At 44.6% G+C, this 26,488-nt stretch overlaps 2 protein-coding genes across 2 annotated transcripts; both read left to right on the top strand.

The window, feature by feature from the left end:
* Nucleotides 1-6,574: 6,574 nt before the first annotated feature.
* On the top strand, nucleotides 6,575-12,909 carry LOC128208602 (prestalk protein-like). The gene is made up of 3 exons (XM_052912154.1): nucleotides 6,575-7,342; nucleotides 10,163-11,131; nucleotides 12,694-12,909. The coding sequence occupies exons 1-3, from the start codon at nucleotides 6,575-6,577 to the stop codon at nucleotides 12,907-12,909; spliced, it is 1,953 nt and encodes a 650-aa protein (XP_052768114.1).
* Nucleotides 12,910-12,925: 16 nt separating this feature from the next.
* Nucleotides 12,926-14,109, top strand: LOC128208601 (prestalk protein-like). Its single transcript, XM_052912153.1, has 2 exons — nucleotides 12,926-13,696; nucleotides 13,804-14,109. Exons 1-2 carry the CDS (start codon nucleotides 12,926-12,928, stop codon nucleotides 14,107-14,109), a joined length of 1,077 nt encoding a protein of 358 aa, XP_052768113.1.
* Nucleotides 14,110-26,488: the final 12,379 nt, after the last annotated feature.

The raw sequence follows: 26,488 nt of genomic DNA, 5'->3' as shown, positions 1-26,488 counted from the left end.
AGTAGGCAGCGAACCCACGCCTGTAAGGTCAATTTTCTTTTTAGAAAACAGAGACCCTTTCCACTCACCAACGGGGACTCATAATAAGCTGACGAATATTTAAACTTTAACTGGAAACATCGGTAGCATCACGTGATTAAAGTCATTCGACCAATAATACTTTTTATCGAATTGTGTTAGTAACGCTTTACAAAACTGAGGACTTCAAAGACAACATTTGAGCATGCAACAACATTTGTTGAAGGGTTCCAGCAGTAAGTATTTCAGTTTCAACACTCTCAATGATTTGCTAAAATTTATTTTTGAAAACAAAATCCGTAAATAAGTTCATTTTACAAAATATGGTATAGTCCCTTTAAGCTCCAAATTATTACATTTATTTAAAAAATGTCATTGCTACTGATATTTTCAATACCATGATAATGTTTTTGCATATTGTGGACTTGTATTAATTTCTGTAATGCTACTTAAAGTAAGCAGACACATGTTTTAAGTCTGTTGATAGATAGAAGCTGTACAACAACACGTAAAAAATGACAGAGAAAATATGAAAAAATCGTGGAATATGACGTCATCTTTTACGGTGACTGGAAACAAAATGGCGGCGCGTCTGGGTTTAATGTGTCGGCTCTAGGCTTACTAATGTGGATCCATATGTATATCGTCTTCCAGTCATTTATGTTCAATATTGATTAAGCTTGACCTAATTTATATTTTGTTTGTATTCCTGTTAAAAAGTTGACCTGTTTCTGTGTGTTGTAGTTCAAATAAATAAGTCTGTGCTAAATATTTTAATCAATCGAAGCAATGACGACAAGCAAAAGAATAGGACATGGCGCAAACCATGAGACCAAGAGAATGGAACAACGCGCAAACCATGAGACCAAGAGAATGGAACAACCCGCAAACCATGAGACCAAGAGAATGGAACAACGAGCAAACCATGCGACCAAGAGAATGGAACAACGCGCAAACCATGAGAGCAAGAGAATGGAACAACGCGCAAACCATGCGACCAAGAGAATGGAACAACGCGCAAACCATGCGACCAAGAGAATGGAACAACGCGCAAACCATGAGACCAAGAGAATGGAACAACGCGCAAACCATGCGACCAAGAGAATGTAACAACGCGCAAACCATGTGACCAGGAGAATGGGACAACGCGCAAACCATGTGACCAAGAGAATGGAACAACGCGCAAACCATGAGACCAAGAGAATGAAACAACGCGCAAACCATGAGACCAAGAGAATGGAACAACGCGCAAACCATGAGACCAAGAGAATGGAACAACGCGCAAACCATGAGACCAAGAGAATGGAACAACGCGCAAACCATGAGACCAGGAGAATGGGACAACAGGAAAACCATGAGACCAGGATGATTGGAAAACACGCAAACCATGCGACCAGGATAATGGGCCAACACGCAAACCATGTGACCAGGTTAATGGGACAACACGCACACCATGTGACCCGGATAATGGGACAACACGCACAACATGTGACCCGGATAATGGGACAACACGCACACCATGTGACTAGGATAATTGGACAACACGCACAACATGTGACCAGGATAATTGGACAACACGCACATCATGTGACCAGGAGAATGGGACAACACGCACAACATGTGACCATGATAATGGGACAACAAGCAACCATGTGACCAGGTTAATGGGACAGCACGCACACCATGTGACCATGATAATGGGACAACACGCACTACATGTGACCATGATAATGGGACAACACGCACAACATGTGAGCAGGATAATTGGACAACAAGCAACCATGTGACCATGATAATGGGACAACACGCACAACATGTGACCATGATAATGGGACAACACGCACAACATGTGACCATGATAATGGGACAACACGCACAACATGTGACCATGATAATCGGACAACACGCACAACATGTGACCATGATAATGGGACAATACGCACAACATGTGACCATGATAATGGGACAACACGCACAACATGTGACCATGATAATGGGACAACACGCACAACATGTGACCATGATAATGGGACAACACGCACACCATGTGACCATGTTAATGGGACAATACGCACAACATGTGACCATGATAATGGGACAACACGCACAACATGTGAACATGATAATGGGACAACACGCACAACATGTGACCATGATAATGGGACAACACGCACAACATGTGAGCAGGATAATTGGACAACAAGCAACCATGTGACCAGGTTAATGGGACAATATGCACACCATGTGACCATGATAATGGGACAACAAGCAACCATGTGACCAGGTTAATGGGACAATACGCACAACATGTGACCATGATAATGGGACAACAAGCAACCATGTGACCAGGTTAATGGGACAACACGCACACCATGTGACCATGATAACAGGACAACACGCACAACATGTGAGCAGGATAATGGGACAATACGCACAACATGTGACCATGATAATGGGACAACACGCACAACATGTGACCATGATAATGGGACAACACGCACAACATGTGAGCAGGATAATGGGGCAATACGCACAACATGTGAGCAGGATAATGGGCCAAAACGCACACCATGTAACCAGGATAATGGGACAACAAGCAACCATATGACCAGGATAATGGGACAACACGCACAACATGTAACCAGGATAATGGGACCACACGCACACCATGTGACCATGATAATGGGACAACAAGCAACCATGTGACCAGGTTAATGGGACAATACGCACAACATGTGACCATGATAATGGGACAACACGCACTACATGTGACCAGGATAATGGGACCACACGCACAACATGTGACCATGATAATGGGACAACAAGCAACCATGTGACCAGGTTAATGGGACAATACGCACAACATGTGACCATGATAATGGGACAACAAGCAACCATGTGACCAGGTTAATGGGACAACACGCACACCATGTGACCATGATAACAGGACAACACGCACAACATGTGAGCAGGATAATGGGACAATACGCACAACATGTGACCATGATAATGGGACAACACGCACAACATGTGACCATGATAATGGGACAACACGCACAACATGTGAGCAGGATAATGGGGCAATACGCACAACATGTGAGCAGGATAATGGGCCAAAACGCACACCATGTAACCAGGATAATGGGACAACAAGCAACCATATGACCAGGATAATGGGACAACACGCACAACATGTAACCAGGATAATGGGACCACACGCACACCATGTGACCAGGTTAATGGGACAACACGCACACCATGTAACCAGGATAATGGGACAATACGAACACCATGTGACCCGGATAATGCGACAACACGCACACCATGTGACCAGGATAATGGGACAACAAGCAACCATATGACCAGGATAATGGGACAACACGCACAGCATGTGACAAGGTTAATGGGACAACACGCACACCATGTAACCAGGATAATGGGACAATACGCACACCATGTGACCAGGATAATGGAACCATGTGCCAAGGAGAATGGGACAATACGCAAACCATGTGACAAGGAGAATGGGACAACACGCACAACATGTGACTAGGATAATTGGACAACACGCACAACATGTGACCCGGATAATGGGACAACACGCACAACATGTGACCCGGATAATGGGACAACACGCACACCATGTGACCCGGATAATGGGACAACACGCACATCATGTGACTAGGATAATGGGACAACGCGCAAACCATGTGACCAGGATAATGTGACAACACGCAATCATGTGACCAGGATATTGGGACAACACGCAACCATGTGACGAGGATAATGGGACAACACGCACACAATGTGACCATGATAATGGGACAACACGCACAACATGTGACCATGATAATGGGACAACACGCACAACATGTGACCATGATAATTGGACAACAAGCAACCATGTGACCATGATGATGGGACAACACGCACAACATGTGACCATGATAATGGGACAACACGCACACCATGTGACCATGATAATGGGACAACACGCACACCATGTAACCATGATAATGGGACAACACGCACAACATGTGACCATGATAATGGGACAACACGCACAACATGTGACCAGGATAATTGGACAACAAGCAACCATGTGACCATGATAATGGGACAACACGCACAACATGTGACCATGATAATGGGACAACACGCACAGCATGTGACCATGATAATGGGACAACACGCACATCATGTGACCATGATAATGGGACAACACGCACAGCATGTGACCATGATAATGGGACAACACGCACACCATGTGACCATGATAATGGGACAACAAGCAACCATATGACCAGGATAATGGGACAACACGCACACCATGTAACCAGGATAATGGGACAACAAGCAACCATATGACCAGGATAATGGGACAACACGCACATCATGTGACCATGATAATGGGACAACACGCACATCATGTGACCATGATAATGGGACAACACGCACAGCATGTGACCATGATAATGGGACAACACGCACATCATGTGACCATGATAATGGGACAACACGCACAACATGTGACCATGATAATGGGACAACACGCACATCATGTGACCATGATAATGGGACAACACGCACAACATGTGACCATGATAATGGGACAACACGCACAACATGTGACCATGATAATGGGACAACACGCACATCATGTGACCATGATAATGGGACAACACGCACATCATGTGACCATGATAATGGGACAACACGCACAGCATGTGACCATGATAATGGGACAACACGCACAGCATGTGACCATGATAATGGGACAACACGCACAGCATGTGACCATGATAATGGGACAACACGCACATCATGTGACCATGATAATGGGACAACACGCACAACATGTGACCATGATAATGGGACAACACGCACAGCATGTGACCATGATAATGGGACAACACGCACAGCATGTGACCATGATAATGGGACAACACGCACATCATGTGACCATGATAATGGGACAACACGCACAACATGTGACCATGATAATGGGACAACACGCACATCATGTGACCATGATAATGGGACAACACGCACACCATGTGACCAGGTTAATGGGACAACACGCACACCATGTGACCATGATAATGGGACAACACGCACAACATGTGACCATGATAATGGGACAACACGCACAACATGTGACCATGATAATGGGACAACACGCACAGCATGTGACCATGATAATGGGACAACACGCACAACATGTGACCATGATAATGGGACAACACGCACAACATGTGACCATGATAATGGGACAACACGCACAACATGTGACCATGATAATGGGACAACACGCACATCATGTGACCATGATAATGGGACAACACGCACATCATGTGACCATGATAATGGGACAACACGCACAGCATGTGACCATGATAATGGGACAACACGCACACCATGTGACCAGGTTAATGGGACAACACGCACATCATGTGACCATGATAATGGGACAACACGCACATCATGTGACCATGATAATGGGACAACACGCACAGCATGTGACCATGATAATGGGACAACACGCACAGCATGTGACCATGATAATGGGACAACACGCACATCATGTGACCATGATAATGGGACAACACGCACAACATGTGACCATGATAATGGGACAACACGCACATCATGTGACCATGATAATGGGACAACACGCACATCATGTGACCATGATAATGGGACAACACGCACAACATGTGACCATGATAATGGGACAACACGCACAACATGTGACCATGATAATGGGACAACACGCACATCATGTGACCATGATAATGGGAAAACACGCACAACGTGTGACCATGATAATGGGAAAACACGCTCAACGTGTGACCATGATAATGGGACAACACGCACAACATGTGACCATGATAATGGGACGACACGCACAACATGTGAGCAGGATAATTGGACAACAAGCAACCATGTGACCAGGTTAATGGGACAATACGCACACCATGTGACCATGATAATGGGACAACACGCACAACATGTGACCATGATAATGGGACAACAAGCAACCATGTGACCAGGTTAATGGGACAACACGCACACCATGTGACCATGATAATGGGACAACACGCACTACATGTGACCATGATAATGGGACAACACGCACAACATGTGAGCAGGATAATGGGACAATACGAATACGCACAACATGTGAGCAGGATAATGGGCCAACACGCACACCATGTAACCAGGATAATGGGACAACAAGCAACCATATGACCAGGATAATGGGACAACACGCACAACATGTGACCAGGTTAATGGGACAACACGCACACCATGTAACCAGGATAATGGGACAACACGCACAACATGTGACCAGGTTAATGGGACAACACGCACACCATGTGACCAGGATAATGGGACAACACGCACAACATGTGACCAGGATAATGGGACAACACGCACACCATGTGACCAGGATAATGGGACAAAAAGCAACCATATGACCAGGATAATGGGACAACACGCACAACATGTGACCAGGATAATGGGACAATACGCACACCATGTAACCAGGATAATGGGACAATACGCAAACCATGTGACCAGGATAATGGAACCATGTGCCCAGGAGAATGGGACAATACGCAAACCATGTGACCAGGAGAATGGGACAATGCGCAAACCATGTGACCAGGATAATTGGACAACGCGCAAACCATGTGACCAGGATAATTGGACAACACGCAAACCATGTGACCAGGATAATTGGACAACGCGCAAACCATGTGACCAGGAGAATGGGACAATACGCAAACCATGTGACCAGGATAATTGGACAACCCGCAAACCATGTGACGAGGAGAATGGGACAACACGCACACCATGTAACCAGGATAATTGGACAACGCGCAAACCATGTGACCAGGAGAATGGGACAACACGCAAACCATGTGACCAGGATAATTGGACAACACGCAAACCATGTGACCAGGATAATTGGACAACGCGCAAACCATGTGACCAGGAGAATGGGACAATACGCAAACCATGTGACCAGGATAATTGGACAACGCGCAAACCATGTGACGAGGAGAATGGGACAACACGCACACCATGTGACCAGGATAATTGTACAACGCGCAAACCATGTGACCAGGAGAATGGGACAATACGCAAACCATGTGACCAGGATAATTGGACAACGTGCAAACCATGTGACCAGGAGAATGGGATAATACGCAAACCATGTGACCAGGATAATTGGACAACGCGCAAACCATGTGACCAGGAGAATGGGACAATACGCAAACCATGTGACCAGGATAATTGGACAACGCGCAACCATGTGACCATGATAATGGGACAACACGCACAACATGTGACCATGATAATGGGACAACACGCACAGCATGTGACCATGATAATGGGACAACACGCACATCATGTGACCATGATAATGGGACAACACGCACAGCATGTGACCATGATAATGGGACAACACGCACAGCATGTGACCATGATAATGGGACAACACGCACAGCATGTGACCATGATAATGGGACAATACGCACATCATGTGAACATGATAATGGGACAACACGCACAACATGTGACCATGATAATGGGACAACACGCACACCATGTGACCATGATAATGGGACAACACGCACAGCATGTGACCATGATAATGGGACAATACGCACATCATGTGACCATGATAATGGGACAATACGCACATCATGTGACCATGATAATGGGACAACACGCACACCATGTGACCATGATAATGGGACAACACGCACAGCATGTGACCATGATAATGGGACAACATGCACAACATGTGACCATGATAATGGGACAACACGCACAACATGTGACCATGATAATGGGACAACACGCACAACATGTGACCATGATAATGGGACAACACGCACATCATGTGACCATGATAATGGGACAACACGCACAACATGTGACCATGATAATGGGACAACACGCACAGCATGTGACCATGATAATGGGACAACACGCACAGCATGTGACCATGATAATGGGACAACACGCACATCATGTGACCATGATAATGAGACAACACGCACAACATGTGACCATGATAATGGGACAACACGCACATCATGTGACCATGATAATGGGACAACACGCACATCATGTGACCATGATAATGGGACAACACGCACAACATGTGACCATGATAATGGGACAACACGCACAACATGTGACCATGATAATGGGACAACACGCACATCATGTGACCATGATAATGGGACAACACGCACAACATGTGACCATGATAATGGGAAAACACGCTCAACGTGTGACCATGATAATGGGACAACACGCACAACATGTGACCATGATAATGGGACGACACGCACAACATGTGAGCAGGATAATTGGACAACAAGCAACCATGTGACCAGGTTAATGGGACAATACGCATACCATGTGACCATGATAATGGGACAACACGCACAACATGTGACCATGATAATGGGACAACAAGCAACCATGTGACCAGGTTAATGGGACAACACGCACACCATGTGACCATGATAATGGGACAACACGCACTACATGTGACCATGATAATGGGACAACACGCACAACATGTGAGCAGGATAATGGGACAATACGAATACGCACAACATGTGACCATGATAATGGGACAACACGCACAGCATGTGACCATGATAATGGGACAACACGCACAGCATGTGACCATGATAATGGGACAACACGCACATCATGTGACCATGATAATGGGACAACACGCACAACATGTGACCATGATAATGGGACAACACGCACATCATGTGACCATGATAATGGGACAACACGCACAGCATGTGACCATGATAATGGGACAACACGCACACCATGTGACCAGGTTAATGGGACAACACGCACATCATGTGACCATGATAATGGGACAACACGCACAACATGTGACCATGATAATGGGACAACACGCACAGCATGTGACCATGATAATGGGACAACACGCACAGCATGTGACCATGATAATGGGACAACACGCACAACATGTGACCATGATAATGGGACAACACGCACAACATGTGACCATGATAATGGGACAACACGCACAACATGTGACCATGATAATGGGACAACACGCACATCATGTGACCATGATAATGGGACAACACGCACAACATGTGACCATGATAATGGGACAACACGCACACCATGTGACCAGGTTAATGGGACAACACGCACATCATGTGACCATGATAATGGGACAACACGCACAACATGTGACCATGATAATGGGACAACACGCACAGCATGTGACCATGATAATGGGACAACACGCACAGCATGTGACCATGATAATGGGACAACACGCACATCATGTGACCATGATAATGGGACAACACGCACAGCATGTGACCATGATAATGGGACAACACGCACATCATGTGACCATGATAATGGGACAACACGCACATCATGTGACCATGATAATGGGACAACACGCACAACATGTGACCAGGATAATGGGACAACACGCACAACATGTGACCATGATAATGGGACAACACGCACATCATGTGACCATGATAATGGGACAACACGCACAACGTGTGACCATGATAATGGGAAAACACGCTCAACGTGTGACCATGATAATGGGACAACACGCACAACATGTGACCATGATAATGGGACGACACGCACAACATGTGAGCAGGATAATTGGACAACAAGCAACCATGTGACCAGGTTAATGGGACAATACGCACACCATGTGACCATGATAATGGGACAACACGCACAACATGTGACCATGATAATGGGACAACAAGCAACCATGTGACCAGGTTAATGGGACAACACGCACACCATGTGACCATGATAATGGGACAACACGCACTACATGTGACCATGATAATGGGACAACACGCACAACATGTGAGCAGGATAATGGGACAATACGAATACGCACAACATGTGAGCAGGATAATGGGACAACACGCACACCATGTAACCAGGATAATGGGACAACAAGCAACCATATGACCAGGATAATGGGACAACACGCACAACATGTGACCAGGATAATGGGACAACACGCACAACATGTGACCAGGATAATGGGACAACACGCACAACATGTGACCAGGTTAATGGGACAACACGCACACCATGTGACCCGGATAATGGGACCACACGCACAACATGTGACCAGGATAATGGGACAACACGCACACCATGTGACCAGGATAATGGGACAAAAAGCAACCATATGACCAGGATAATGGGACAACACGCACAACATGTGACCAGGATAATGGGACAATACGCACACCATGTAACCAGGATAATGGGACAATACGCAAACCATGTGACCAGGATAATGGAACCATGTGCCCAGGAGAATGGGACAATACGCAAACCATGTGACCAGGAGAATGGGACAATGCGCAAACCATGTGACCAGGATAATTGGACAACGCGCAAACCATGTGACCAGGATAATTGGACAACACGCAAACCATGTGACCAGGATAATTGGACAACGCGCAAACCATGTGACCAGGAGAATGGGACAATACGCAAACCATGTGACCAGGATAATTGGACAACCCGCAAACCATGTGACGAGGAGAATGGGACAACACGCACACCATGTAACCAGGATAATTGGACAACGCGCAAACCATGTGACCAGGAGAATGGGACAACACGCAAACCATGTGACCAGGATAATTGGACAACACGCAAACCATGTGACCAGGATAATGGGACAACGCGCAAACCATGTGACCAGGAGAATGGGACAATACGCAAACCATGTGACCAGGATAATTGGACAACGCGCAAACCATGTGACGAGGAGAATGGGACAACACGCACACCATGTGACCAGGATAATTGTACAACGCGCAAACCATGTTACCAGGAGAATGGGACAATACGCAAACCATGTGACCAGGATAATTGGACAACGCGCAAACCATGTGACCAGGAGAAAGGGATAATACGCAAACCATGTGACCAGGATAATTGGACAACGCGCAAACCATGTGACCAGGAGAATGGGACAATACGCAAACCATGTGACCAGGATAATTGGACAACGCGCAACCATGTGACCATGATAATTGGACAACACGCACAACATGTGACCATGATAATGGGACAACACGCACAGCATGTGACCATGATAATGGGACAACACGCACATCATGTGACCATGATAATGGGACAACACGCACAGCATGTGACCATGATAATGGGACAACACGCACATCATGTGACCATTATAATGGGACAACACGCACAGCATGTGACCATGATAATGGGACAATACGCACATCATGTGACCATGATAATGGGACAACACGCACAACATGTGACCATGATAATGGGACAACACGCACACCATGTGACCATGATAATGGGACAACACGCACAGCATGTGACCATGATAATGGGACAATACGCACATCATGTGACCATGATAATGGGACAATACGCACATCATGTGACCATGATAATGGGACAACACGCACACCATGTGACCATGATAATGGGACAACACGCACAGCATGTGACCATGATAATGGGACAACACGCACAGCATGTGACCATGATAATGGGACAACACGCACACCATGTGACCATGATAATGGGACAACACGCACAACATGTGACCATGATAATGGGACAACACGCACATCATGTGACCATGATAATGGGACAACACGCACAACATGTGACCATGATAATGGGACAACACGCACAGCATGTGACCATGATAATGGGACAACACGCACAGCATGTGACCATGATAATGGGACAACACGCACATCATGTGACCATGATAATGGGACAACACGCACAACATGTGACCATGATAATGGGACAACACGCACATCATGTGACCATGATAATGGGACAACACGCACATCATGTGACCATGATAATGGGACAACACGCACAACATGTGACCATGATAATGGGACAACACGCACAACATGTGACCATGATAATGGGACAACACGCACATCATGTGACCATGATAATGGGACAACACGCACAACATGTGACCATGATAATGGGAAAACACGCTCAACGTGTGACCATGATAATGGGACAACACGCACAACATGTGACCATGATAATGGGACGACACGCACAACATGTGAGCAGGATAATTGGACAACAAGCAACCATGTGACCAGGTTAATGGGACAATACGCACACCATGTGACCAGGATAATGGGACAACACGCAAACCATGTGACCATGATAATGGGACAACAAGCAACCATGTGACCAGGTTAATGGGACAACACGCACACCATGTGACCATGATAATGGGACAACACGCACAACATGTGACCATGATAATGGGACAACACGCACAACATGTGAGCAGGATAATGGGACAATACGAATACGCACAACATGTGAGCAGGATAATGGGCCAACACGCACACCATGTAACCAGGATAATGGGACAACAAGCAACCATATGACCAGGATAATGGGACAACACGCATAACATGTGACCAGGTTAATGGGACAACACGCACACCATGTAACCAGGATAATGGGACAACACGCACAACATGTGACCAGGTTAATGGGACAACACGCACACCATGTGACCAGGATAATGGGACAACACGCACAACATGTGACCAGGATAATGGGACAACACGCACACCATGTGACCAGGATAATGGGACAACACGCACACCATATGACCAGGATAATGGGACAACACGCACAACATGTGACCAGGATAATGGGACAATACGCACACCATGTAACCAGGATAATGGGACAATACGCAAACCATGTGGCCAGGATAATGGAACCATGTGCCCAGGAGAATGGGACAATACGCAAACCATGTGACCAGGAGAATGGGACAATGCGCAAACCATGTGACCAGGATAATTGGACAACGCGCAAACCATGTGACCAGGATAATTGGACAACACGCAAACCATGTGACCAGGATAATTGGACAACGCGCAAACCATGTGACCAGGAGAATGGGACAATACGCAAACCATGTGACCAGGATAATTGGACAACCCGCAAACCATGTGACGAGGAGAATGGGACAACACGTTCACCATGTAACCAGGATAATTGGACAACGCGCAAACCATGTGACCAGGAGAATGGGACAACACGCAAACCATGTGACCAGGATAATTGGACAACACGCAAACCATGTGACCAGGATAATTGGACAACGCGCAAACCATGTGACCAGGAGAATGGGACAATACGCAAACCATGTGACCAGGATAATTGGACAACGCGCAAACCATGTGACGAGGAGAATGGGACAACACGCACACCATGTGACCAGGATAATTGGACAACGCGCAAACCATGTGACCAGGAGAATGGGACAATACGCAAACCATGTGACCAGGATAATTGGACAACGCGCAAACCATGTGACCAGGAGAATGGGATAATACGCAAACCATGTGACCAGGATAATTGGACAACGCGCAAACCATGTGACCAGGAGAATGGGACAATACGCAAACCATGTGACCAGGATAATTGGACAACGCGCAAACCATGTGACCAGGATAATTGGACAACACGCAAACCATGTGACCAGGATAATTGGACAACGCGCAAACCATGTGACCAGGAGATTGGACAACACGCAAACCATGTGACCAGGATAATTGGACAACGCGCAAACCATGTGACCAGGAGAATGGGACAATACGCAAACTATGTGACAAGGATAATTGGACAACGCGCAAACCATGTGACCAGGAGAATGGGACAATACGCAAACCATGTGGCCAGGATAATTGGACAACGCGCAAACCATGTGACCAGGATAATTGGACAACACGCAAACCATGTGACCAGGATAATTGGACAACGCGCAAACCATGTGACCAGGATAATTGGACAACACGCAAACCATGTGACCAGGATAACGGGACAACAGGTAAACCTTGTGACCAGGATAACGGGACAACAGATAACCCTTGTGACCAGGATAATGGGACAACACGCAAACCATGTGACCAGGATAATGGGACAGCGCGCAAAACATACGACCAGGAGAATTAGACAACGCGAAAATTATGTGACAGGAATAGCTTTACATTGCGTAAAAACAGGCGTGACCTGGATTGAGGATGGAAAAACATTCAACAAGTTTTAAATGTTTGACCTAGATCGTGTCCTCCATTATGTCCTGTATGCCCCCATTTCACTAAGGATTTTTTTTCCAATCGGCCCGATCTGTACCAGATTATCCCCGATGATTTATGTTTTTGATTTGCCAGATTGTTGTCCTGAATCGCCTCCAATCGCCCCCATTTTTTAAGCCGATTGAATCCCGACCAATGAACCACGGCGAGGGACGATTCACGGACGTTCCTCGAGCAATCGACACGTTTCAGGGGCATATGTATGCGAAAGTACGCGCAAGTACCCGCAGGTACATGACAAAGGCCCGGTAGAGACCCGCATCTCGTGCGCAAGTGAGCGATGTTCGCGCGTTGTTCGGCCGAGAGGGACCGAAAATGGGCGATCCCGGCTCGAGAGAGGACGCTTTCGGCCGTTCTGCGGCCAATGTCCGCCGTTCTTCCGCCGTTCTTCGCGCGAGAGTGGCCGAATGTAGGCTTATGTTGACGCAGGTAGCCACAGAAACCCGAAAGTAAACGTTCTTCGGACTATTTAACGATTTTTTTGGCCGACTAAATATGCCCAGATCGGCGAGAGATCGGTGTTTTTGTGGCCCGACTATATAAATCGAGCCGGATCGAAACCTTTCACCATTTTCTGACAAGCCAGTGAAGGTCATGGACCAACAAGCAGTGTTGCAGCTTTACAACTTCGTACTGCTATAACACAGCAAAATGTTACAAGACTAGAAAGTAAGCTGAGGAGAAGGAACAGGGTCAAGAGAAGATATGCTAAAAAGAAGTAAGTTGTTGTGAATTGTTAAAGGTTTTTCACCTGTGTTTTGTTTCAGTACCTGTTCTGAGAAAATGTTGCAGTTTATTTTTTTTTATTATAAAGATTTTATAGTTCTCTGGCATTGGTATTAATTTGTACATTTATTTTTATTTATAATTACTTTGAGTAAATATATGCGTTGCTGTTCTATTAAGTAACAATTAATTATTTGTGGCATTTAAAAGGATTTCTATATGTTCTGGTGATGGTCGGGTGCTTACACTCCGACGACACTACGCACGACCCTCGGAAGAGAGCGTCAGAGGCTAAACGAAAGCTCTAGAAGGCTCCAGAGGGCGGGCGAGACAAGTGGACCTTCAGAGGACACTCGGGCGACCAAGGCGACCACGGGCCGTCTGTTTTTGATCGGCTACTGGTTTTCAACTTTTTAAAAAGCCGATCACTTTTTAGGAACCCGACCCTCGGGGGACTAATGCGATCGCGCCAGATCTTACCCCGAAGGTATAGGTTAGTGCACGTTAGTGCACGCAGGTTACCGACTTATTTTGCAAAAATAGGGCCGATCGACAAAAAAGAGATCCGGTACTCTCGGGACCAAAACAATCCTTGGTGAAATGGTCCTATAATGTATCATGCGCTCTTGTGTTTGCTAGAACTATTTGCTAACACATAATAATTATGCTTCCTGGGTATATAACCTAATATTTTCATATCAGACACTATAAAGACTTTTATTACATGAACTTCAAGGAAAAGAAGCTTTCATCCAAGAGGTAATTTCAAATTTATTACAAATTAATCTCCATTCTTTTGAAGATGTTACGCAGCATAATGTGGAGATTAATATTTTGAAGAAACGAACGTACGATAAGGTAGATAATGTCTCTAATATTTTAGGGTTGTCTGCATTATGCACTATTTTACGAGAGTAATTTTGGAAACATGCATTTAGAAAATTTAGTGAAAACGATTATTTATTAATTCAAATGCATTGCTATAAGTAAATTTGTAATTTAGATATTTATTTTCGTATTCTTACAAATAAACATATTTTTTTCTGCAGTGATACTGAATTAGATAAATATCAGAATGAATTAATATTGCTTGAAGTATTTAGTGGTTAACATTTTCTTTTTTCCATCGAGGAGGCTTTATTTCTCATTTTTTCCAATACATTAATTTCAGTTAATAATCAATCAGCCTTTATTGATTTAAATCATGTGAAGTGATAGATATAAACAGTGGCTGGCCCATTTAGTAGGTAGTTTACACAAGAAAATACTGACCAAAAAAAAGTTAAAGGTTGTTAGTACGAACTTACACACAATAAATGGTTACAGTCGCATTAATCCATTTATTTTTATAAGGACATACTAACAACCTTTATCCATCACTTTACGATCAAACACCGAATATGTGGTGGCTCCATGGTCTTGTTGTAACACACTTGACTGTCAATCCACAGGTCGCAGGTTTGATTCCCCGCCGCTCAACTATATATTACTAATCGTTTTCCCGAAAGAGCGCTAAAAAGGGCTCCCGTGTGACAGAACTATACACTGGTGCATGTTAAAGAACCAGTGTAGCTATAACCAGGGTAACATTCTGTCTGTGCACTAGGCTGAAAAAAACACAACTAGTATGACTAACAATCTTATTGGAACATTCGCCAAATGGGCCTTGCCCGAAAGCGAGTATTAATAAGCTCAAAACTCCCACAACCGGGGGTGGTATTCATTATACTTATTCTAAGACATGCCCCAGTGTTTCAAATAAATCAGTGTGTCAATCAATTCTGTTGCCCCATCAAAACACTCAGATCCTCCTCTTAAAATGAAGATAAATCTAAGGTTGAATACGGCCTCAGCTATGTAATCACTTTGATCCCATCCAATTTTTGTACAACCGGAATGTTCATTAATATCTTTTGTGAATGTTAGTTTGCAATACTCTAGTTTTATTTACAATTATAGAAAATCATACATAATGATACATGGCAGCGCTAGCTCAACAGAAAATCACTTGATCGCATGTATTGTGTATAACAGGGATGCACAGAAACACTTTGGGTGGAGTTAAGTTTGCAATCATCTTGTTTCATGTACTAGCATAGAAAATCATACAATATCACCACATATATAAAGATGGTTTATTCATTATGGTGTTTCGTTCTAAACAATGTTTGCAATATCATTGTGTTAAAGAAGTTGTACCATAATTAATATTGTTTTTCTTCGAACGTTTACAATTCGAGGAGTGAATGCGAAAAGATTTTAAGTGACATTAAATAAAGAAGCAAATAGGACCTTTTCGCTTTCACCCTATCGACATGTACTCCCAAATCGGTACGATGAAAAGTAGGCGGAGATTAACAATGCAATAAATATCGTGCAGAAAAATACAAACATTTTTGGGCCGCACACTGGTTATTGAACGTTGTCATTGGAAGCATGGTATAACAGAGTTGCGTCCACCAATACACTCGTGATTAAGATTATACACCCGCTCTTCAGCGCTCGTGTATAATTTCAATAATTCGGGTTGTGGCAGCCGTACCTAGACGTTTTGACATCATTGCTGAACAAATGAAGAGCGACGCTTTCTTTAGCAGACGTAACCGTGTCGACACCTATGTTTTGTTTAAAGTGGTGAAAACACGGCTGTAAAATCCATAAAATAGTGATACAGATAGTCATTTCGTTTTTTATAAGAATCTGACACTAAAGTACTTTGGATTCCAACCAGTAATATAAGAGGTACATTGTGTAAACGTCATAACCCCTTTGCATGATAAGGCCACTAGTTTAATCACAGGTGGCAGCATCTGTCATACATGGTGTTAACAGCGATTCTGATGTTCGTTGAAGCCGGTCCACTCGCGGCCTTGTAGTGTCAGCTTCGTCTGAAAGCGTGTAGTATTCTGTAGTTCGTTGTAATCGGTCCACTCGCGGCCTTCTAGTGTTAGCCTTGTCTGAGAGAGTGTAGTATTCTGTAGGTTGTTGTAGCCGGTCCACTCGTGGCCTTCTAGTGTAAGCCTCGTCTGATAGCGTGTAGTATTCTGTAGGTTGTTGTAGCCGGTCCACTCGTGGCCATCTAGTGTTAGCCTCGTCTGAGAGCGTGTAGTATTCTGTATGTTGTTGTAGCCGGTCCACTCGTGGCCTTCTAGTGTAAGCCTCGTCTGAGAGAGTGTAGTATTCTGTAGGTTGTTGTAGCCGGTCCACTCGTGGCCTTCTTGTGTAAGCCTCGTCTGAGAGCGTGTAGTATTCTGTAGGTTGTTGTAGCCGGTCCACTCGTGGCCTTCTAGTGTTAGCCTCGTCTGAGAGCGTGTAGTATTCTGTAGGTTGTTGTAGCCGGTCCACTCGTGGCCTTCTAGTGTTAGCCTCGTCTGAGAGAGTGTAGTGTTCTGCAGTTTGTTGTAGTTGGTCCGCTCGTGGCCTTCTAGTGTTAGCCTCGTCTGAGAGAGTGTAGTATTCTGTATTTTGTTGTAGTTGGTCCACTCGTGGCCTTCTAGTGTTAGCCTCGTCTGAGAGAGTGTAGTATTCTGTAGTTTGTTGTAGTTGGTCCACTCGTGGCCTTCTAGTGTTAGCCTCGTCTGAGAGAGTGTAGTATTCTGTAGTTTGGTGTAGTTGGTCCACTCGTGGCCTTCTAATGTTAGCCTCGTCTGAGAGCGTGTAGTATTCTGTAGTTTGTTGTAGGTGGTCCACTCGTGGCCTTCTAGTGTTAGCCTCGTCTGAGAGAGTGTAGTATTCTGTAGTTTGTTGTAGGTGGTCCACTCGTGGCCTTCTAGTGTTAGCCTCGTCTGAGAGAGTGTAGTATTCTGTATTTTGTTGTAGGTGGTCCACTCGTGGCCTTCTAGTGTTAGCCTCGTCTGAGAGAATGTAGTATTCTGCAGTTTGTTGTAGTTGATCCACTCGTGGCCTTCTAATGTTAGCCTCGTATGAGAGCGTGTAGTATTCTGTAGTTTGTTATAGTTGGTCCACTCGTGGCCTTCTAGTATTAGCCTCGTCTGAGAGAGTGTAGTATTCTGTATTTTGTTGTAGGTGGTCCACTCGTGGCCTTCTAATGTTAGCCTCGTCTGAGAGATTGTAGTATTCTGTAGTTTGTTGTAGTTGGTCCACTCGTGGCCTTCTAGTGTTAGCCTCGTCCGAGAGAGTGTAGTATTCTGTAGTTTATTGTAGTTGGTCCACTCGTGGCCTTCTAGTGTTAGCCTCGTCTGAGAGAGTGTAGTATTCTGTAGCTTGTTGTAGTTGGTCCACTCGTGGCCTTCTAGTGTTAGCCTCGTCTGAGAGAGTGTAGTATTCTGTAGCTTGTTGTAGTTGGTCCACTCGTGGCCTTCTAATGTTAGCCTCGTCTAAGAGAGTGAAGTATGCTGTTGTTCGTTGTAGCCGGTCCACTCGTGGCCTTCTAGTGTAAGCCTCGTCTGATAGCGTGTAGTATTCTGTAGGTTGTTGTAGCCGGTCCACTCGTGGCCTTCTAGTGTTAGCCTCGTCTGAGAGCGTGTAGTATTCTGTAGGTTGTTGTAGCCGGTCCACTCGTGGCCTTCTAGTGTTAGCCTCGTCTGAGAGCGTGTAGTATTCTGTAGGTTGTTGTAGCCGGTCCACTCGTGGCCTTTTAGTGTTAGCCTCGTCTGAGAGAGTGTAGTATTCTGTAGTTTGTTGTAGTTGGTCCACTCGTGGCCTTCTAGTGTTGGCCTCGTCTGAGAGAGTGTAGTATTCTGTAGTTTGGTGTAGTTGGTCCACTCGTGGCCTTCTAGTGTTAGCCTCGTCTGAGAGAGTGTAGTATTCTGTAGTTTGGTGTAGTTGGTCCACTCGTGGCCTTCTAGTGTTAGCCTCGTCTGAGAGCGTGTAGTATTCTGTAGTTTGTTGTAGGTGGTCCACTCGTGGCCTTCTAGTGTTAGCCTCGTCTGAGAGAGTGTATTATTCTGTATTTTGTTGTAGGTGGTCCACTCGTGGCCTTCTAGTGTTAGCCTCGTCTGAGAGAATGTAGTATTCTGTAGTTTGTTGTAGTTGATCCACTCGTGGCCTTCTAATGTTAGCCTCGTCTGAGAGATTGTAGTATTCTGTAGTTTGTTGTAGTTGGTCCACTCGTGGCCTTCTAGTATTAGCCTCGTCTGAGAGAGTGTAGTATTCTGTAGTTTGTTGTAGTTGGTCCACTCGTGGCCTTCTAGTGTTAGCCTCGTCTGAGAGAGTGTAGTATTCTGTAGTTTGTTGTAGTTGGTCCACTCGTGGCCTTCTAGTGTTAGCCTCGTCCGAGAGAGTGTAGTATTCTGTAGTTTGTTGTAGTTGGTCCACTCGTGGCCTTCTAGTGTTAGCCTCGTCTGAGAGAGTGTAGTATTCTGTAGCTTGTTGTAGTTGGTCCACTCGTGGCCTTCTAGTGTTAGCCTCGTCTGAGAGAGTGTAGTATTCTGTAGCTTGTTGTAGTTGGTCCACTCGTGGCCTTCTAGTGTTAGCCTCGTCTGAGAGAGTTTAGTATGCTGTTGTTCGTTGTAGCCGGTCCACTCGTGGCCTTCTAGTGTAAGCCTCGTCTGATAGCGTGTAGTATTCTGTAGGTTGTTGTAGCCGGTCCACTCGTGGCCTTCTAGTGTTAGCCTCGTCTGAGAGCGTGTAGTATTCTGTAGGTTGTTGTAGCCGGTCCACTCGTGGCCTTTTAGTGTTAGCCTCGTCTGAGAGAGTGTAGTATTCTGTAGGTTGTTGTAGCCGATCCACTATTGGCCTTCTAGTGTTAGCCTCGTCTGAGAGGGTGTAGTATTCTGTAGTTTGTTGTAGTTGGTCCGCTCGTGGCCTTCTAGTGTTAGCCTCGTCTGAGAGAGTATAGTATTCTGTATTTTGTTGTAGTTGGTCCACTCGTGGCCTTGTAGTGTTAGCCTCGTCTGAGAGATTGTAGTATTCTGTAGTTTGTTGTAGTTGGTCCACTCGTGGCCTTCTAGTGTTAGCCTCGTCTGAGAGAGTGTAGTATTCTGTAGGTTGTTGTAGCCGGTCCACTCGTGGCCTTTTAGTGTTAGCCTCGTCTGAGAGAGTGTAGTATTCTGTAGTTTGTTGTAGTTGGTCCACTCGTGGCCTTCTAGTGTTGGCCTCGTCTGAGAGAGTGTAGTATTCTGTAGTTTGGTGTAGTTGGTCCACTCGTGGCCTTCTAGTGTTAGCCTCGTCTGAGAGAGTGTAGTATTCTGTAGTTTGGTGTAGTTGGTCCACTCGTGGCCTTCTAGTGTTAGCCTCGTCTGAGAGCGTGTAGTATTCTGTAGTTTGTTGTAGGTGGTCCACTCGTGGCCTTCTAGTGTTAGCCTCGTCTGAGAGAGTGTATTATTCTGTATTTTGTTGTAGGTGGTCCACTCGTGGCCTTCTAGTGTTAGCCTCGTCTGAGAGAATGTAGTATTCTGTAGTTTGTTGTAGTTGATCCACTCGTGGCCTTCTAATGTTAGCCTCGTCTGAGAGATTGTAGTATTCTGTAGTTTGTTGTAGTTGGTCCACTCGTGGCCTTCTAGTATTAGCCTCGTCTGAGAGAGTGTAGTATTCTGTAGTTTGTTGTAGTTGGTCCACTCGTGGCCTTCTAGTGTTAGCCTCGTCTGAGAGAGTGTAGTATTCTGTAGTTTGTTGTAGTTGGTCCACTCGTGGCCTTCTAGTGTTAGCCTCGTCCGAGAGAGTGTAGTATTCTGTAGTTTGTTGTAGTTGGTCCACTCGTGGCCTTCTAGTGTTAGCCTCGTCTGAGAGAGTGTAGTATTCTGTAGCTTGTTGTAGTTGGTCCACTCGTGGCCTTCTAGTGTTAGCCTCGTCTGAGAGAGTGTAGTATTCTGTAGCTTGTTGTAGTTGGTCCACTCGTGGCCTTCTAGTGTTAGCCTCGTCTGAGAGAGTTTAGTATGCTGTTGTTCGTTGTAGCCGGTCCACTCGTGGCCTTCTAGTGTAAGCCTCGTCTGATAGCGTGTAGTATTCTGTAGGTTGTTGTAGCCGGTCCACTCGTGGCCTTCTAGTGTTAGCCTCGTCTGAGAGCGTGTAGTATTCTGTAGGTTGTTGTAGCCGGTCCACTCGTGGCCTTTTAGTGTTAGCCTCGTCTGAGAGAGTGTAGTATTCTGTAGGTTGTTGTAGCCGATCCACTATTGGCCTTCTAGTGTTAGCCTCGTCTGAGAGGGTGTAGTATTCTGTAGTTTGTTGTAGTTGGTCCGCTCGTGGCCTTCTAGTGTTAGCCTCGTCTGAGAGAGTATAGTATTCTGTATTTTGTTGTAGTTGGTCCACTCGTGGCCTTGTAGTGTTAGCCTCGTCTGAGAGATTGTAGTATTCTGTAGTTTGTTGTAGTTGGTCCACTCGTGGCCTTCTAGTGTTAGCCTCGTCTGAGAGAGTGTAGTATTCTGTAGCTTGTTGTAGTTGGTCCACTCGTGGCCTTCTAGTGTTAGCCTCGTCTGAGAGAGTGTAGTATTCTGTAGCTTGTTGTAGTTGGTCCACTCGTGGCCTTCTAGTGTTAGCCTCGTCTGAGAGAGTGAAGTATGCTGTTGTTCGTTGTAGCCGGTCCACTCGTGGCCTTCTAGTGTAAGCCTCGTCTGATAGCGTGTAGTATTCTGTAGGTTGTTGTAGCCGGTCCACTCGTGGCCTTCTAGTGTTAGCCTCGTCTGAGAGCGTGTAGTATTCTGTAGGTTGTTGTAGCCGGTCCACTCGTGGCCTTCTAGTGTTAGCCTCGTCTGAGAGCGTGTAGTATTCTGTAGGTTGTTGTAGCCGGTCCACTCGTGGCCTTTTAGTGTTAGCCTCGTCTGAGAGAGTGTAGTATTCTGTAGTTTGTTGTAGTTGGTCCACTCGTGGCCTTCTAGTGTTAGCCTCGTCTGAGAGAGTGTAGTATTCTGTAGTTTGTTGTAGTTGGTCCACTCGTGGCCTTCTAGTGTTAGCCTCGTCTGAGAGAGTGTAGTATTCTGTAGTTTGGTGTAGTTGGTCCACTCGTGGCCTTCTAGTGTTAGCCTCGTCTGAGAGCGTGTAGTATTCTGTAGTTTGTTGTAGGTGGTCCACTCGTGGCCTTCTAGTGTTAGCCTCGTCTGAGAGAGTGTAGTATTCTGTATTTTGTTGTAGGTGGTCCACTCGTGGCCTTCTAGTGTTAGCCTCGTCTGAGAGAATGTAGTATTCTGTAGTTTGTTGTAGTTGATCCACTCGTGGCCTTCTAATGTTAGCCTCGTCTGAGAGATTGTAGTATTCTGTAGTTTGTTGTAGTTGGTCCACTCGTGGCCTTCTAGTATTAGCCTCGTCTGAGAGAGTGTAGTATTCTGTAGTTTGTTGTAGTTGGTCCGCTCGTGGCCTTCTAGTGTTAGCCTCGTCCGAGAGAGTGTAGTATTCTGTAGTTTGTTGTAGTTGGTCCACTCGTGGCCTTCTAGTGTTAGCCTCGTCTGAGAGAGTGTAGTATTCTGTAGCTTGTTGTAGTTGGTCCACTCGTGGCCTTCTAGTGTTAGCCTCGTCTGAGAGAGTGTAGTATTCTGTAGCTTGTTGTAGTTGGTCCACTCGTGGCCTTCTAGTGTTAGCCTCGTCTGAGAGAGTTTAGTATGCTGTTGTTCGTTGTAGCCGGTCCACTCGTGGCCTTCTAGTGTAAGCCTCGTCTGATAGCGTGTAGTATTCTGTAGGTTGTTGTAGCCGGTCCACTCGTGGCCTTCTAGTGTTAGCCTCGTCTGAGAGCGTGTAGTATTCTGTAGGTTGTTGTAGCCGGTCCACTCGTGACCTTCTAGTGTTAGCCTCGTCTGAGAGCGTGTAGTATTCTGTAGGTTGTTGTAGCCGGTCCACTCGTGGCCTTTTAGTGTTAGCCTCGTCTGAGAGAGTGTAGTATTCTGTAGGTTGTTGTAGTTGATCCACTCGTGGCCTTCTAGTGTTAGCCTCGTCTGAGAGAGTGTAGTATTTTGTAGATTGTTGTAGTTGGTCCACTCGTGGCCTTCTAGTGTTAGCCTCGTCTGAGAGAGTGTAGTATTTTGTAGATTGTTGTAGTTGGTCCACTCGTGGCCTTCTAGTGTTAGCCTCGTCTGAGAGAGTGTAGTATTTTGTAGTTTGTTGTAGTTGGTCCACTCGTGGCCTTGTAGTGTTATCCTCGTCTGAGAGAGTGTAGTATTCTGTAGTTTGTTGTAGTTGGTCCACTCGTGGCCTTCTAGTGTTAGCCTCGTCTGAGAGAGTGTAGTATTCTGTAGTTTGTTGTAGTTGGTCCACTCGTGGCCTTCTAGTGTCAGCTTCATCTGTTGTACAGTTTCTTTTACAATGCTCAGCGATACATAAACTTCCTTTTAAAAATTCTCAGCGACACATACAGGTTCTTTTAAAATGCTATGCGATAAATACGTCAGTTTCTTTAAAAATACTCTGCGATATAAAAAGTTTCTTTAAAAATGCTCAACGATACATACAGTTTCTTTTAATATGCTGAGCGATACATATAGTTTCTTTTAATACGCTGAGCGATACATATAGTTTCTTTTAATACGCTGAGCGATACATATAGTTTCTTTTAATACGCTGAGCGATACATATAGTTTCTTTTAATACGCTGAGCGATACATATAGTTTCTTTTAATACGCTGAGCGATACATATAGTTTCTTTTAATACGCTGAGCGATACATACAGTTTCTTTTAATACGCTGAGCGATACATACAGTTTCTTTTAATATGCTGAGCGATACATACAGTTTCTTTTAATATGCTGAGCGATACATACAGTTTCTTTTAATATGCTGAGCGATACATACAGTTTCTTTTAATATGCTGAGCGATACATATTGTTTCTTTTAATATGCTGAGCGATACATATAGTTTCTTTTAATATGCTGAGCGATACATACAGTTTCTTTTAATATGCTGAGCGATACATACAGTTTCTTTTAATACGCTGAGCGATACATATAGTTTCTTTTAATACGCTGAGCGATACATATAGTTTCTTTTAATATGCTGAGCGATACATACAGTTTCTTTTAATACGCTGAGCGATACATACAGTTTCTTTTAATACGCTGAGCGATACATACAGTTTCTTTTGATACGCTGAGCGATACATATAGTTTCTTTTAATACGCTGAGCGATACATACAGTTTCTTTTAATACGCTGAGCGATACATACAGTTTCTTTTAATACGCTGAGCGATACATACAGTTTCTTTTAATATGCTGAGCGATACATATTGTTTCTTTTAATACGCTGAGCGAAACATATAGTTTCTTTTAATATGCTGAGCGATACATACAGTTTCTTTTAATATGCTGAGCGATACATACAGTTTCTTTTAATACGCTGAGCGATACATATAGTTTCTTTTAATACGCTGAGCGATACATATAGTTTCTTTTAATACGCTGAGCGATACATACAGTTTCTTTTAATACGCTGAGCGATACATACAGTTTCTTTTAATACGCTGAGCGATACATATAGTTTCTTTTAATACGCTGAGCGATACATATAGTTTCTTTTAATACGCTGAGCGATACATATAGTTTCTTTTAATACGCTGAGCGATACATACAGTTTCTTTTAATACGCTGAGCGATACATATAGTTTCTTTTAATACGCTGAGCGATACATATAGTTTCTTTTAATACGCTGAGCGATACATATAGTTTCTTTTAATACGCTGAGCGATACATATAGTTTCTTTTAATACGCTGAGCGATACATACAGTTTCTTTTAATACGCTGAGCGATACATACAGTTTCTTTTAATACGCTGAGCGATACATACAGTTTCTTTTAATACGCTGAGCGATACATACAGTTTCTTTTAATACGCTGAGCGATACATACAGTTTCTTTTAATACGCTGAGCGATACATATAGTTTCTTTTAATACGCTGAGCGATACATATAGTTTCTATAGCGACTATATATACAGCTCAAAATGATCTGCTAAAGTACAACACAACTTCTCTTCCAGTACGTCATATTTATGCTTGCCATTCATTATGTCAACGTCCTGACACGGGGTGCCCGTAAAATAAATGATGCACGAGCATCGCAGACATCAATTTCCAGCGCTTTAACACCCTGTTCTGTTATAACTATTACGGCAATATCTTTGTTTTATGTTAAACTTTCAGCCGTGCCATGTTAACAAGTGAACGCTACAAGCATAACATATATAACATCCGACAATGATTAGAAAACAACGTACCTTACTTAATAGCACTTTCAGATTTATTGAGTTCGAAGAAAAAACAATCTCATGCACCCTAGTATTTAGCAGTGGAAATAAGGTTAAAAGTTTGTCCAAGAACGTTATCAGTAAAACTGTTTCTGATTGTTTTGTGTCCAGTCAAGTCAATTCATGTCATGTCATGTCATGTCCAGTCAAGTAAAGTTCAGTTAAGACAAATCATGAATTTATTTCGTAAATAAAGGCCTCCGGCAAATAATACACGGAGCGTACCTAGCATACGCCAGTACGCCCGGCGTACCACATAAAAGAAAAGTTCTTAAATTCCAAATCAGGAAAAACACTGAAGGCTAATAAGATGTATTTGCAAAAATCGTTTAACTGGTTTATTATTAATTATTGTAATTTCACTGAAGGATGGCATTCCAATG

Source organism: Mya arenaria, chromosome 11, assembly GCF_026914265.1.
Source record: "Mya arenaria isolate MELC-2E11 chromosome 11, ASM2691426v1".
Classification (NCBI taxonomy): domain Eukaryota; kingdom Metazoa; phylum Mollusca; class Bivalvia; order Myida; family Myidae; genus Mya; species Mya arenaria.
The sequence above is the reverse complement of the archived record's forward strand: the minus strand, read 5'-3'. Positions and strand labels throughout refer to the sequence as shown.

Excerpts from the sequence above, each read along its gene's own strand:
- LOC128208601 (XM_052912153.1), top strand. The coding sequence starts at position 12,926 with ATGCGCAAACCATGTGACCAGGATAATTGGACAACGCGCAAACCATGT. Across the intron at positions 13,697-13,803 it reads TTGGACAACACGCAAACCAT|GAGAATGGGACAATACGCAA; the intron begins GTGACCAGGATA and ends CCATGTGACCAG.
- LOC128208602 (XM_052912154.1), top strand. The coding sequence starts at position 6,575 with ATGGGACAATACGCAAACCATGTGACCAGGATAATGGAACCATGTGCC. Across the intron at positions 7,343-10,162 it reads ATTGGACAACGCGCAACCAT|GTTAATGGGACAACACGCAC; the intron begins GTGACCATGATA and ends ACATGTGACCAG. Across the intron at positions 11,132-12,693 it reads ATTGGACAACGCGCAACCAT|GATAATGGGACAACACGCAC; the intron begins GTGACCATGATA and ends ACATGTGACCAG.